At 55.4% G+C, this 15,826-nt stretch overlaps 1 protein-coding gene across 2 annotated transcripts; it reads right to left on the bottom strand.

Annotated features, from left to right (window-relative positions):
* Positions 1-1,408: 1,408 nt before the first annotated feature.
* Positions 1,409-15,200, bottom strand: LPIN3 (lipin 3). Of its 2 annotated transcripts, none has more exons than XM_050907463.1 (20): positions 15,139-15,200; positions 12,114-12,314; positions 11,680-11,775; positions 10,668-10,903; positions 10,336-10,443; positions 9,769-9,889; positions 9,170-9,599; positions 8,218-8,317; positions 7,928-8,097; positions 7,752-7,845; positions 7,467-7,536; positions 6,758-6,850; positions 6,213-6,274; positions 5,811-5,940; positions 5,417-5,565; positions 5,168-5,254; positions 3,860-4,012; positions 3,454-3,565; positions 3,257-3,360; positions 1,409-3,128 (listed from the first exon to the last, which is right to left on the bottom strand). In XM_050907463.1, the coding sequence occupies exons 2-20, from the start codon at positions 12,303-12,305 to the stop codon at positions 2,984-2,986; spliced, it is 2,652 nt and encodes an 883-aa protein (XP_050763420.1). In that variant the 5' UTR covers positions 12,306-12,314; positions 15,139-15,200; the 3' UTR covers positions 1,409-2,983. The 2 variants fall into 2 exon arrangements, with proteins under 2 accessions (XP_050763420.1, XP_050763421.1); XM_050907464.1 differs by having other exon boundaries at positions 6,213-6,271.
* Between the last annotated feature and the right edge of the window lie 626 nt (positions 15,201-15,826).

The raw sequence follows: 15,826 nt of genomic DNA, 5'->3' as shown, positions 1-15,826 counted from the left end.
TCCATAGGTCTCTGCAGAGACGAAGGTGGGCATGGAGCAGTCCTGTCCTCCAGCTCTAGTTCTTTCCTGTTTTATTGCTTAAACTGTGAACGTGGTTCCCCTCATCTCATCCCAGGGCAGGAGAGCTGCAGCTGCTCCAGGGTGTGAGCACGAGGCTTTCGCTGTCTGGCAGCGCAGGAGCTGGAGCAGGAGCCTGCGTCCTCCCCACGTTCCTCTGAGCCCGCTGGGATGCTAACAGCCCTGGGGACCTGCACCGACATGGAGCACTGGGAAGGGGGAGGCAGGGCACCTTTGAGAAGACCTCTCGAGACCTCTCCTCAGCTCAGCCTGGGAATGAAAAAATTTACCCAACTTGACTCTAGCTTCCCATGAACGCACAGGCTGGAGAAGGTTGCACATGTTCCTCAGCAACTCCAGCCTTGCCCTATGGAGCAGGTGCTTGGACCATGCGGCTGTTGCACACAAAACCCGCCTCTCCCGGGGACCCCAGCATGGGTGTCCTCCGCTGCTCAGCCAACAGGGACTTCATTACCATCAGAAAGGATGAAGAGGAAATTAAAGAGCCTCCATCTTAACAGCTCTGGCACTTTATAGCAGAGGAACATGTTTTTCTATCAATCAGCTCAGCGTTGCAGCTCATGGACCCTTCCATACCAGCTAGCCTTCAGCTCCCATCTCATGCCCATCATCCTCACCAGGTTGTCCCTGCTCTTCCGCACCACAATTCCTCCCCTGGTCCATCCCTGCCCCACAAAGGAGCAGCTCTGTGCTCTGACCAGCACAAAGCAGCAGCAGCTCCCAGCAAAGATGCATCTGGGTGCCTTTTTTCCTCCATAAAAACTGGATGAGCTCCCTGAAACAGATGCTTCCAGGCTAGCGAGGATGACAGGAATCACCGAGTCCAGTTGGCTGTGTCATGTTACCCTGATGCAGTAAAAGCTCTTTCCCCTGCCAGAGGACTGTGGGCCATCAGCTGTACAAGCAGGGAGAGGGGACCTGGCCTCCCACCACTCGCTTACCCCCACCAGCTCACAGGCTGCTGGATGCTCACAGCACCAGAATCCACTCTTGCTGCTTTGGGCTGTGCTGATTTGGAGCTATGCTGCAGCTGCTGAGACACTTGTCCAGCTGAGGAGCAACCTCCAGCTGCCTTTGGGCATCCTGCAAAACCTGCCTTTAGGCAACAAACCTATTTTTTTTCCCCTCCCAGCCCATGGAAGGAGTCTTAAGTCAGCCTTCGGCACTTTGCAACAGGCCAGGGGAGCCCTCGCCCCACAGTAGCATCCTGCCCAAGCCCCCCTCCCCATCCTCTCACAACAGGGAGAAAAAGGGCTGCAGCAACCAAAGAGAAAATTAAGCCAAGGGCCAGGCTCACCCCTTCCCAGGCCAGGGCTGGGTTAGAGAGCAGCTGAACAGCAACAGCTTCCTCCAGCACAGAGGGAGCCGGGACTGGCCGTAACAAAACTGGGACAAGGAAGAAGTCTACCCTTCCAGAAAGTGGTGCTATGTTTGGACTATTCCTGACTAGTCACTTGAAGCTACGGCCAGTTTGTATTTCAGTTCTCAGCTATTCATGTTTAAAAGGTGAAAGGAACTCTGTACAAAATAGGGCATTTTTTTTTTTTTTTTGCTTGCAGAGAAGGAAGGAGATGGTGCCCGTGCAGTTGTCCTTGCACAGGCAGCTTTCCAAGGCAGTTGATAACTGATCCTGTTAAAAGGCTGTGTTTTATTGTTTTTAAAACCGTGTACATTTGTTCAGATTTTAAAAGCTGAAAAAGTGTTTGTACTGGAAAGGAAAAAAATAAAGTATTTCTTGCTGAGGTTTCCAGGATCAAAATGACTTGGTGTGGCTTTCAGAAAAGCAGAGCTATAGTTAAAGCACACGAGAAGGAGATGACACAGTGGTTAGGAAAGGAGAAGCTGGATGCCAGACTGGAGGAAGGAGCCCAGCAGTACTCCTGCCTGTTTTGTTTTATGTAGAGCTGAGAGCTCCCAGAGCAGGGGCACCAGGCTGGCTGAACACCCAGCAGTGCTGGCAAGCAGGTTTCAGAGAAGTCCCCCACCCAGCATGGGACAGGCTGGTTGAGTCCCAGCCCAAGCCTGCTTTAGGACAGCTGAGCTTTCCGTGGAACGCTCCAACACAGGGGCACAGGAATAAGCTCCTGCCCTAGCACAAGATTGTGGCAGGCTGCCAGCACAGGAGAGATTCACCCCCATGCAACACACAGGTAAAGCCAGGGTTTGCTTCCTGTATTATATCAATTTTGCAACATTACCTGAAGGTAATAGGCAAAAAAAGAAAAAACTTAAGATACAAAAGTCCTTTTCTAGTGCAGCTGCTCCACAGGCCAAGGAAGCTGTAGGTCCTGCCCCCATCTCCACCAAGACCAGACCCCCTTGGCAGGGCACTTCAGCAGGATAAACGCAACCATGTTTGTAAAAGGACACAGAGCCTGGCTCCCACTTCCATGCACAGGGCTACAGCAGACAAGAGGCAGCCTGGCACTATTTATTAATTATTGCTATTAGTGAATATTAGTGAAGAAAACTCAAAACCTCAACAGCTTCCATCCACCTTAATGAGCTGTTAAACCACAGGACAGCTTCAATCCATCAGCTACCAAACTGCAGGTAGCTGGACTGTCTGGGAACACTGGTCATACTGGAGGTAGAAATAGCTATGCCAGAGGCTCATCAATAAATAAGACAGTGACCCACCACTACCTTTAAAAGAGATCCAGGGTTTAAAGGTGTTAAGAACATTAAGAGGAATTATAGGAGTTTCCATTTAGTAAATGGAGTTTTACCCATTTACCCCCCTTTGGTCCCCTGAGAAGGGGAGTTTCTAGTGCAGAACATGACCCGTATCAGAAGTGCAAAATGCCTGAGCAGCAAACAGGGAGGAGGAGATGCAGCTGGAGCACCCAGTCCCGGCAGAGGATGCACAGGAGAGCCCTGGGTCAGGTCTCCACAGGTAACAGGGTCAGGAGAAGGCCTCCAAGTCAACGGCAGGCAGTGGAGGTCTCCAGTAGGCAAAGTGGCTGTACTCTGGACACACCAGAGCGACGCTCCCACTCTGTCCCAGGGGAGGGAAGATGAGCTCCACCAGCTCCGACAGCCGCTCGTACCTATGGGGGTAAGAAAGAAGTTGCATTGGGGTCATTGGGGTTTTGTTTGCTTTTCTACCCCATGAGATGCTTCTCTGGGTTAAAGCCAGGTTAACCCAAAGGTGCCGAGGAACAAGCACATCGCTTACGTTGACTTGTGGTTCTTTGTGAGCTCCTGGATCAGCTCTCCCTTGGGGTTGACCGTGAATATGCGGCTCTCCAGCAGGCCCACTTGCTTGTAAGCATAGACGTCCTGCCCAAGGAAGGCCATCAAGGCATGAGAGCTGCACCACCACCACCGCCCCAGCCTGAGCCCTTCCTCCTCCTCCCCAGGAGACCCGCTCACGTTGGCTCTGTTCCCAAAGGCTGCGTAGAAGGGCAGCTTCGTGGCAAACAGGTTTTTGATGTCCATCAAGCAGGCGATCTTGAACACCTCTGGCTTCTTCTCAATCACCTCCCTGCAGCACAAGACACATGCACAGAGCAGGCCAGGACTGTGGACAGCCAGGCTGTTTGGGGCTCAAAGAAGTGATTTGAAGGGCAAGAGAGGTTTTGTGCATCAGGAACTTCACCATGAAGCTCCAGGGAGGGCAGGCAGTTCCCTTGCTGCCTCCCATGAAAGGCATCCTGCACCAAGGAGGCCAGAAGCAGTTTAAGGCTGTGACATCCCTCAGCATCAAGCTGAGGAAGGGGGGTGCCATCCCCAGGAACACAGGAGGTGCAGGGCTAGGGGGGAGGAGAGGATGCAGTACCTGTGAAAGGCAGAGAAGAGGCTGCTGGGGGCGAGCAGGATGGGGCCCTTAGGGAGGGCACAGCCTTGCTCGTTGACCCATTTGAGGTAGCCTTTGGTGATGTGTGCCATGCCAATTGCTCTGGCTGAGCAGTAGAGGAACTTGTAGCCATTCCTAGAGAGAGGACAGGGAAGCCCTCTGAGCTGTGCCCTGGACAAGGTGTCCTCCCACTCCTGCTCTGAGGTGGAGGAGGAGGAAGAGGGAGAATGAGGCTGAATACCTGGCCTAAGCCCAAACCCTGTTCACCCCTTCAGCAAGCAAGGTGGCTTTGCAGACAGCATGATTACTCACCCTGAGACTCAGGCTAAAACAGATCCCTACCTGCCTCACTGCTGGGAAGCCTGGGGAGCAGCGCTGGAGGGGGACCCCGTATCACCCTCCCGGCCCTTCCCAGCAGCCACATGCCCATCCCAGCTGCAAAGTGCCCTTTGCTGCTTGGTACCCGAGCACCCAGATGGGACCCCCAGGCCAGCACCTTTATCACACTGGGCTGCCTGTGGCTTGTGGGGAGCTGGACACAGCCCCTGCAGACCCGCAAGCAGCCAGCACGGCTGGATGGGCAGCTCGGCTATGGTGCTCTTGCGGGATCAGAGACGGCAGCCGAGGTGTCAGCGAGGGCAGCCCCAGCCCCGCACCCGCAGCCCCCCGGGAAGTGGGAGCCCCGTGTCGTCCCCCCCCCCCCCGAAGCCGGGACGAGCCATCCGCGGGCCCACAGTGCCTCTTAGTGGCCACAGGTGCCAGGGACGGAGCGAAAGGCCGGGCTCCGCGGGGACCCGCTGCCGGGCTCCGCCGAGTGCGGGGACAGCATCGCGCCTCGGGGCGGGTCGGTCCCCTGGGGGTATGCGAAGCGGTAGCTGGGCGCCCAGAGAGGCAACCGGCACCGACCCACGGGGCTGGCAGTGCCGGGTGGACCCCCGTGCCACTGCTGCACAGCGACCCAAAAGGCACCCGGCTGTGCCTGCGGCCTCTCAGGTGCGATCTCATCTCCTTCGGTGCTCAGCCACGTCTCCCCAGCAAAGCCTCCGCTAACCCACGCTCCTCCCAGGGAAGGCAATGCAAGCATCCGCTCCCAGCGCCCAGGGGAAGCCCACTGCTTTCACCCCCCAACATCACCTAGACAGCACAGCAAGCATCAACCATCACTGATGGCAGAAAATTAGGCTATCTTGGCCAGCATCAGTGAGTAAGGAGCCCTGACTCTGGCTCCCACTCAGCCTCTCCTCCGTCATCCTCCTACTTCCCCTTGGCCTCAGTTGATCCAATACTTACAGGTGGATTTTGTGGAAGAGCTTCGCAATCCCGTGATGAGTCCAGTCTTTTCCCAGATGCGGCAAGATGTGCCCAAGAGCATCTGACCTAGAAGGAAAGGAGACCAGGTGAGGCTGATCCAAGCTGGTGGGTATCCACCCCCACCATGATGGTGTTTGTGGTCCCTCCTGACTGCTTACGCAAGCCTTGAAAGGACACTTCCCTCTAACAGGGGGAGCAGGGATGTGGGGTAGGAGAAGGGCCCTTTACTTGGTGATGGTGCCATCGATGTCCGAGATCACCACCTTGTCATCCCAGTTCCACAGGTAGATGGTGGCCTCACAGCGGCACGTGCCCTGGTACTGAGTCGTCACGCTGAACGCCACCTCGTTGGGGCCATCCTGCAGATTCAGCCTTCCCTGTGGCAGAAGGGGAACAAAAGTGGTACACCAGCACCGATTCACACCAGTCCAAGGCTTGCCAGAGGCCAGACTGCCACCTGGCCAGACCAGAGACCCTAAGCCTCTACAGGGTGGCCACCTAGGGCGAAACACTTCGATGTCCTATGAAAACATGAGGTCAGGAGTAGAGAAATCCCTGTTTAAGTGTGTCTCACCCCTACACACACAAGCAGGCAGTGAAGGAGGAGGAGTAAAGTACACACGATTTGTTCGGAGGAGAGCCGCAGGGATTTCTTGTAGGCTGGCAGAGATTTCTGTGCAGGGGCATCCATTGCTAACATGTCCCCAGGGTGCAGGAGCTCATCGTCACTGGATGACTCCTCTTCCTCCTGCCTACACAAAGAAGGGAAGAGCATGTTGGCTTTACTCTGCAGACCACAGCTTTCCCCATGAGTACCAGGGGAGACCTGGGGGGGACCCAGGACAACCCACCCACCAGGAAGCAGCCATGGAAGAGCTTGGCTGGACCAGGGTCAGCCAGAGCCTTAACAGAGCTTTCTGCCCTCATGCATTAAGTAGACTTGGGAATCACTGGTCATTTAAGAGGAGAAGAGATCAGGAGCATGCACAGACTCCTAGAGGCAACCTGGGAGGGAGGCACTCACCTCTGCTGAGCAGAGTCAGGCTGCAGCGTCCCCACATTGGCTTTCCCTGGCCTCGACTGCTGCTGCAGGCAGAGAGCGGTGTCGTTAGCACCTCAGTGCCAAGGGCAGGAGCAGGGGCTGCTTTGCTTTACTGCCACTTGGAGCAGCGATACCAGAAAAGAGGTGGCAATGCATCCCCCTGCCTTCATGAGGCCACTGCCCCATGGAAGAGGAACCACAACCCGGTGCTGTGGTGGGGCAGGGAGACCAGCAAGCACGCATGGTGCCTGGGCTGCGGCATGAGGGGCACGTGGCAAGAGGTCTCACCATTACAAGGTCCACGTTGCCGCATTACCAGGTGTTGTTCTGCTGCTCAGGCATTAACAGACCCGAGGGGACAGCAGCAACCTTCAGAAATCACCTTGCCAGCAGGTCCCTCTGGCTGCCCTTGTACTCAGCCTCAGGCCATCCCGAAGACCCTGCTGCTCTCCTACCCCCACCCCTGCCAGCCACCAGAATGGTGCCTGTCCTCTGGGGACACAGTTGTCACAGCCACTGCTGCACACCTCCTCTGCCGGGAATTCTCTCCTCCTCCAGGAAAACCACCACCCGCTGCCTTTCTTGGGCATCTTCTCCTTCACAAGTTGGTCAATGGTGCTCTGTGAACGTGGCAGAACATGGGATGAAGTCAGACCTCAGCCCAGGGAGGCTCAGCTGCCAACAGGCTAAGGAGACCCTTGCCCAGGCAGGGTTTCCTTTGCAAAATTATTCACAGGATAAGATGTGTGACTCCTGCCACATTGTGAGCTGAGATGGCTTTGGGGTGAAGGGTACAATGACTTGTTCCCTTCATGCAGCTTGAGGTGGAAAGAAAAAAAAAAAAAAAAAAAAAAAAAGAGATCCAGATGCCTTATTCCATACAACCCCAGCCAGGTTGACAGAGCCCTGGAGTGGGCTCATGCAGTCCCAAATCCTCCAGACTGCCAGTGCCCCTGGCTCTGGCCAGCCTTGCACAGATACAACCATCAGAAGAGGAGATTTTTGACAATGAGATCTCTGCTCTCCAGGCATCAGTGGTACCCAGGTATCTAAAAGCCACCCTGAGGTCTCTCTGGGGCAAAGGACAGACCTCAGCGTTTGTGGGCTGGAGTGATGTTCAGCTCTGCCCCAGACTGCCTGCAAAGCCCCAGATGGGCAGCTTGGCCTCTTGCAGCCCCACTGCACACTTCAAGCCCTGCTGAGAAGCATGGCCAGTAAATGTGTTGTGCCACTGACCTCAGGAATGTTCCTCTGGAAAGCCTGCAGGGACAGGACCATGGGAGCAGCCACTGCCCAGTTGTAATACCTGGAAGAAGAGGGATGGGAACATCACCACTCTTGGAGTGAGGGCTGTTTCCAGATCACCATCCTGCAGCATGGCCAGAAGGTCCCCTCCCACAACTACTGTGGTATAATCATTGTCTGGGATGGAGTCACACTCCTACAGGAGTGTTTCTGTAGGGACAAAGGGGCCACACTGGTCATCTTGGGATGAAGCAGCAGGAAGAGCTGGCCACTCACTTCTTGTTGATCAGTATCACCAGGTTCGGGTCATCGATGAGTCCTGGATTCTCAGCAAACTGCTGGTAGGAGACCATGTGCTCCATGAACTTCTCTGGTGGGACAGAGGCTGTGTCATGCCACTGGTGTATAGAATGGATTTCAGGACAGCAGATTCCCCCTCCCCTCCCACCTACCACGAGAGATCTGCCTGCTACCCCCCAGGCCTCCGCACAGCGACAGGGCAATTGCGGGCATCAGATCAGAGTCGGAGTCCATGGGGCTGTCGGTGGGCGAGTCGGATGGCAGCTGGACACACAGAGGGTTGCTTGGGTCTGCCACAGGCTTTGAACTCTGCTCTGTGTCACTACCAGCAACAGAAGAAACAGTGGCAACATCAGGCAATAGCTTTAGACATACCTCCATCCTTCGCTGTAAGCAAATTGCTCAAGAAGGTCTGAGCTTGGCCAGCTGGGGCAGCCCATACCTCCTCGGGAAATAGAGAGCCACCTGCTCCTCATCCAGGCTGGAGAGGTCTTCCAGGTAAACATCACTAGGACCCAAGTGAGGACTTCTTTTGGTGGATCCTCAATGCACAGACAGAAGGGAAGAGAGCTTAGCTGAATCACCTTTCCAACCATCTCAGCGTCTATCGAGAAAGCTAACAGCATTTTCCTCTATCATATTCGTATATCGTATAAAGAGGGCATCTCTTTTCCTACTTGAAAAGCTGCCTTAAATCAACAGCAACAGAAGTACCTCAAGACACCTGCACTGGCATGAGACCACTTGCCAAGAGGACACAAAGGACAAGCCAAAGTCCTGCCTATGTTCTGCTATGACAATCTGAAGGTGCTGTTTGAAGTTAGCACCATGCAAGATAACATTTTGTGATCTCCCTCTTTGTACAATGAGGAATCCCAAGCGTCTCTTCTTCAGGGAGACAATTTCGTTCCAAATTCATGCTGGCTGGAAGAGTAAGGTTGGCTAGGACAGGTAACAACATAAAAGTCCTTAAATACACTGTCAAGGGAGACACATGCATACTTTGCTCTGTATGATTTTCCATCTTACTTGGCGTCCTCAGGATGAAGGCACAACTCAGGCCAGATGCTGCCAGACACTTCAAGTTAAGGTATGGTCTACACTACTGAGAAATCTTCTAAGCATGCAAAAGCAGAGACATCCAAGGATGGATCTCAGGAAACATAAGGCAAGAAAGCCTTCCTGGAGAGCTGGGTGGTCAACCGAAAGGAGGAAACCTGAGGAATGTCTCTTCAAAGCAAAGGAGCTGGTAGCAGATGGAGAGGGCAAAGCAACCTTGAATACCCAGGGCAGTCATGAAGGAGTTACACTGAATGAACAACCCAGCCCCCATCCAAGTCAGATACATCTGCCGGCTCAAACACCGCTTCCAGTGGCACCAGTCACCCACTCACCTTGTCTCCTCTGGCTTTCCAGCTGGGGCTCAGGGTCCTCCGAGCCCACCTGCCTCAGAGCAGCGGCTCCCTCAAAGGGCTCCACATCTGGCTGAACCTCTGGCACAACAGTCCCACCTCCCTCCTGTTTCTCTTGTGGGGCTGAGGCGACCTCCAACAGGCTCTCTGCCCCCACAGCACTGGGGATGTCCTTCTTCCTGGGGAGGCCATTCCCATCCAGGGGTGCGGGTGTTGGCTTAACAACAGACACAGCAGAGTAACAAGGTGTGCCCTGAGGTCCTGCTGGACTTGGACCTCCTCCCAGACCTTCAGAGGTGGCAACAAGATGGATTGCCTCATCCACTGGGACCAGTGTTGCAGAGACAGTGGTCACTGCAGTAGCAATGGTCTTTGTCAACTTGGCTGGTTCAACTCGTTCCGATTTATTCACCTCAAGGAAAGCAGAAGAACAGGTTTGAGGACGCGAAGTTGCCCAAAGCATCAGGCAGAAGAGGACAACTCCTCTAAGGCTGCCTGGCCACAGCCTCCTCCACTTTCTGCAGGCCTTTCAGACACCCCCTCCCACCAGCTGCTAAAGAAGAGCAAGAGCAGGGACTCACCTGAGGGAGCCTTCCCCAAGTCCACTGCATGTGGGATTCAGCCCCTAGAGCAAAACTCTCCTGTGGTCTGATCTCCAGTTCAGAGTCACTTTTGGGAGAAGACAGATGGCTCAGGGAGGGGCTACAAGAAGAGAAGGCAATATGGGACCTCATCTACTCTACAGCCCCGTGCTTACCTATCACTGCAAGGACATTTAGGGCCAAGAACCTTGTAAGGCTGGTTTCCCATAGAGTCAGTTCTGCCCCATAAGACTATCACTTACAAATGAGCAAGACCTATAGGAAGCTGACACCCAAGGAAACAAAGTGCTATGCCACCAGTTGTCCAGAAGCAGCTCAGCAGCAGAGGCAGGAGAGCCCTGTGCATGCAGGCTTCTTGCTTCTGTCACCATGGCCAGAAGTGTCTCTCATGGGCTCCGAGCTTTCCTCCAGCCACACCATATCAGGCCAGGAAAACCCTCCTCTCCTGACACCCCCAAGTCCCTTTTCCTTACCACCTTCCCAGCCACAAGGCACGTCCCCTGCTCGCATGAATGCCGAGCAGATCGCCTTGGCTCTGCCCAGTACCTGTCCACAGAGGCCAGCTCCCCGTCAGAGTAAGGGTGCATCTCTGGGGACTGCAACGACCCGGTTTCTTCTTCAGGGAGATCAGCGAAGGAGAAATACACTGAATCACTGCAAAGGAGGAAAGAGGTCAGTTATGCTACTCTCAGGCACCAGCCTCCTCTCCTGGAAAGCTGGCAATACTCAACTTCACCATTTCCACTGGCTTTCTACTCCACAGGAGGCTGGGGTCCAACTTAGAAACACTTCCCCCATATTTCAGTACTGCTGGGCATCGCCAAGTGAACCTACAGGCTTGACCCACCATATCACCCTGCCCAGACCAAGCAGCTCACCTTGGGACTGGCAGCTTGCACAGCTCCTTCACGGACATCTTGCTTTTGGTCTCCTCGCAGCCTTCTAACTCGGAGTCCAACACCTCCTTCCGCTTAGGCTTCCTCCTGCGTCGCCTCCTCTTGCGCAGGGTCGCTTCAGCACTGGAGGCCTCTCGCCCATGAGAAGTCTGAGCAGCATCCTCCAGGCTCTGCTCCGTGGGGATGGGGGATGTGCAGAAGGAGGAGGGGATGCTGCCCTGCAACAGGGATGGGAAGAGCCCATCAGCTCCAGCACCCTCCTTTCCAGCCTGGCAGCTCATGGCTCTTGTCTGTACAAGATACACCACCAGCACAACCAACACCATCAAGCCCTCGACTTGGGGGTGGTTTTGTGGCTAGGCCCAAAAGGAAAGGTTTTGTCCGTACAATACGTGAATAAAAAAAGAAGCAGGGCTATGCAGCCACAAGCTAAAGACATCTTTAACGTGGGCAAGGATAGGCAGGCAGGAGATGGCACCATGAGACCAGAATTACAAAGGCTGCAAACGGGATTCGGCTCTAGAGCCCTCTCCCTGCTCTCAAACCCAGCCCAGGCTAGCAGCGACCACAAGTCAGCCTGGGAGACAACTGCCAAGATTTCTGGAAGCCACAACTAGTCTCATCCCGCTTCCCAGTGGAGCGGGCAGCCTGCCACAGCATCTGGCTCACTCTCATCCCTGTCACAAGAGCCCCCAAGAGGCCAAGCTCCGAGATATCTGCCTGGCTGGCCAGCAGCCATGCCCATGGGTGGAGGCCAGTCTGGGATGCAGATATTTAGTCTAATGCTCCCTCAGGGTGCTCCAGTGCTCAGATCCTCCACACCGGTTGCAAGGTCCTTCAAGTAGAAACGTTTCTGGACACACAAAACATCAGAGGGGATAATGGAGTCACCCTGTGGAAGAGCAGCAGTCCAAACCTGGTCCTGCCACCTCAAGCCTGCACTTCCAGATGGTCACAGGAGGACACAGACCAGCAGCACCTCTTCATCACCAACCTCATTCTCCTCCAACTCCTGGACGAAGAAGGCCTCTCCATTGTCACCCAGCTTCATGTGCAGGTCCACAGGCTCCCCATTGATTTCAATGTCAACCTGGCAAGGGGCAGAAGAAGCCTGTCCATCTGAACCCACTCACCCATCAGCATACAGGAAGGCACTTCCCCAGGGAGGGGACGGGTTGGGGTTGCTCAGAGGGCTGACAGCCACCCAGCCTTTGACGCAAGGGACCTCTCCCAATTTTTCTGGGAAGCACAGTCCTCTTTGGAAGAGTATGGGTTTCTTTCAGGGGCATCCCCCCAAAAAATTAGCGAGCACCCCTTTCAGCAGGGCTCCCATTCCCCTCAAACAAAGTTCTTCCACAGGTTATGGAACCTAACCTAGGTCTGGAGACACCAGAGAGGAAGCATAGTCCCAGAGCAGGCACCACTTACCACCTTCTCCTTGGAGCGCAGCACACCCAGCTTCCCAAAGCGCACGTGAAATGGGGAGCACTGGAAGGAGTTATCGGGCTGCCTCACCACAACCACATCGATGCAGCCCGTCAGGGTGGCGGGGTTCAGACCCCGGTACAGCTCCTTCACCGTGACAAAGACGGTCTCAGCAAGCTGTCCCACGTAGTTCATTGTTTGAGACTGCGAGTGAGAGACAGGAAGAGACTCAGGTGGGGAAAAAGGGCTCCAGCAGCTAAATGCAATGTGAGTTTACTCTAGGAGAGTCATTTCACAGCTGCAAACACAGCCCCATCATGGGGGCAGGTAAGCCTCTAGGGAAACTGAGGCAAATACATGAAGGGCCTTGAGGAAGATCAGCCAGGGCCTCTGTGAGCACCAGAAAACAGGACAGAAGCCAGAGCATTAGTTATTGCATCCCGCTTGGAGGAGAGACCTCTGCCATTGGGATGCACCATCACATTTACCCCTTGGGAGGGCAAATACTACCTCACAGCAACATTTTGCAATCAAGCTGTCAACATCCCTTCAAACAAGAATTTGGTTGGCGGGAGACCTCCTGCCCTGCACTGTCCTTGAAAAAAAAAAAACCAAACCCAAAACAACTCAGGGCAAAGAGGTGGGAAGTCCGAGGAACTGCTGCACACACCACATGCTCACTTTGAACAGAATCCAAACCTAACGTTTCCTACTTGGAGGGGAAGGCATCCCACCTAGACATTGCTGAATCGGCCAGACATGGCCTTTGTTAAACCCAGAACTCCCTGGTCTCCACACCTTGGCCCCTGCCGCTCTCATCCATCTTCCCAGGGAATCCCAGCAAAGGGGCTGTGCTGCCCAGAGGACACCCAGACAGCTCTGCAACGCCCTTTTCACAAGGCACTGCTGCACTCTCAGGTTGCACAGCTCCTGGTTTTCATTAGGAAGAACACATGGAAGGAAAGCCTTGCCTGCTTCCTGCTCATCCTCTCGCCCACTCACGTCCTCCAGCTGCTCGCTCCCTGAGTGGAGACAACTCCCCTCTGCTGTGCTGGAGGAGAGGCATGGCTACAAAGCTGGAGATTCACGTGGTCCATGCTGGGGCTGGCAGCGCAGCCATGCCTCCAGCCACATGAGGCGGCACGCAGGCTCCAAATGGCTCTCATGCAGCCCCCCTTCCTGCAGCCCACCGCTGGCAGCTGCCTGCTGGTCAACACATTGAAATCCCTGGAGTATTTTCTTGCAGATCTGTGTCAGGGTGCTGGTCCCAGCCCCTGGGCCAGAGGAGCCCCTTGCTCCATTTGCTCAGCACTTGGCATTAGCAGGACAGCAGCATCAGCAGGACAACCGTCTTGGTGTCACAGCACATCACACCAGAGGCTTGGAACCACAGAGGCTGAGCCCAGCTTCCCGAGCTGCCAGCTCTGCACCCCACCTTGCCCCAAGGAGAGGATGAGAACACAGCATGACCACTTCAGAAGGACCATGGATGAACTAAAGGAAACCTCTTGTGCCAGCAGCACGATCAGCTGACAGCATGGTGTCCCTGGGGGCTCTCAGCACAGCCCCCATCGCACACCCAACCCAAGGGGCAGTTGGTGAGAGTTGGTTCCTTACCCAAAGGGATGAGGACAAGCAGGTGCCACCCGACGAGCCCTCTGCCCCAGCAGTCACCCAACCTCACCGATCTGTTTTGCACAAGCTCAGCCCCGTCTCGTTCCCAGACATCCCTCCTGGAAGGCGGTCAGCGTGGGGAGATGCGGTCCCCACTCCATGTCCCGTCCCCCCCACCAGGAATGAGCCCAAAGCCCAGATCCTCCCTGGGAGGGGGGGGATGGCAGGGAAGCACTAGCCGGCTCCCGAAGCTTCGGTGCCTCCATCAGCTCTGCTGCGAGCGGGGCCCTGGTCACGGGGCCACGCACCAACCTGCTGAGCCCAGCTTTCCTGGGCATCGCTGCCGGGGTGGGCAGCCCTCCAGCTGCCTTCTCTGCTGCACCGCAGGGCCTGGCAGCAAACAGGAGAGAGCTCCTCGCTGCAGGGGGGGTGGATTTTTGGAGAGGAGGAACAATTGGGTTGGCCCTGATGTTCCCAGGGCAGTGCTGATGGGCTCCCAGCTGGGATATCCATTGAGACAGACCTGAAAAGTGCATAGGAAAAATCCCAGGCAGATAAACCTGCATGGCCCACAGAGTTCGGGGTGGGGGCTTGGAAAGAGTCCCCAGGAACAGCCCCATGCTCAGCAGCACCTTCATGGTGAACACAGGGTGCCAAGGGCTTAACACAGCACTGCAGCCACCCAGCAAAACATGCTGCTGAACGCCTCGTGCCAAGGCCACATCCCCTCTGCAGAACCAGTGTCCCTGCCACAGGACTTCATGCCTCAATGGGCAGCTGCCCCCTCCCCAGACATCTGCCCACACGTTGCTGGGGACCTGCTCAGCCCCAGAGCTTGGGGCAGTGGGAAGAGGACGGCTCTGGTACAGTTTTCAGCTCGGTGAGTTTAACTCCCTGTGGGTTTCACCCAGGACAACCGGAGACAGGCAGGGAACAGAGAGAAGAGGCTCAGATTTCTCACAGCTCTCAGCCCCATCACGAATGGAGCAGGTCCATTAGCGAGATGAAGAATAAGTTACACTCTGGAGAGAAATTAATAGGTGGACAGGGCAGGAGAAAGGGTTTTCAAGGCACCCCAAGGACACCAAGCCACATTCAACAAATAAACCCTACAGAGGAACAGGGCATCCCTACTCCTCAACCCCAGAAACAGCAGGATCACAGCCCTTCACCACACAGCTCTAACAGAGGGCAAAGGGGGCAATCCTCCCCCATGGAGGCAACACAGCTCACATCCACCTCTCCAGCTAAAAAGCCTCTCAAAATAAGCCAGATATTTTGCTAACGCCAGCGTGCTCTGCTCCTAGGTGGCAGCAAGCTGGGCCACCCCATAAGCAGCACGCCCTGCACACCCTGCACGTCCACGCTCCCCATCCACCACATGCTGCAAACTGCCCAGGACCTTCCCCATTACCTGGGCAGCTGCTGAACCTCAGCACCTCCTCAACTTTGGAGCAACCAGCCCAGAAACCCCGAGAGTTGCTCTCTGCCCGCAGTAACGCTCGCTCACCCTCAGCTCCTCCTCTCCCTACCTCTTCCTTCCTCTCACCTGAGCAAGGGGAGGGCCCTGTCTCCCAAACAGCACCCAGTCCCCACGGCGTGTCTCCTGCTGCACCTATGAGGGCTCCTGGGAGGCCGGAGGGTGGATCCGGGGGGGCAGGTGGCACCTGCATGCACGGAGCAGCTGTGTCTCATTGCAACCGGCTCGTTTGCTCCAGCAGCTCCCGGCAGAGCTGCCAACTGCCTTGCACTGATGGAGACCCCTCCTCCTTCCTTCTCCAAGCCACCATCCTGCAAGGCCACTGCAGCCCAACACACCAGGCTGGAATTTCCAAAGACAGCCCTTCTTTCATTTTCCAGATCAGATGTCCCGGTGTTTAACCCCTCAGGGCACAGACTATACAAAGCCCCAGCTCTCAGGACCCCAGGGGAGACTGAGCCCTCTGGAAAAGGTGCTCACAGAGGCTGAGTGTGCAGCTTTGGGAAAGATCTGCCCTTTAAAAGCTGCCTTGCAATGGCTGGAGTGCGTCCTCACACAGCTGTGGCCAGGCTGAGGACAGTCCAGAGTGGGAAGTATCTTGCTAGTGAGCCTATGCCAGATG

The sequence above is a fragment of the Gymnogyps californianus genome, chromosome 17, assembly GCF_018139145.2.
Source record: "Gymnogyps californianus isolate 813 chromosome 17, ASM1813914v2, whole genome shotgun sequence".
NCBI classification, from domain to species: domain Eukaryota; kingdom Metazoa; phylum Chordata; class Aves; order Accipitriformes; family Cathartidae; genus Gymnogyps; species Gymnogyps californianus.
Note: the sequence above shows the minus strand (reverse complement) of the source record. Positions and strands in the feature narration are given on the sequence as shown.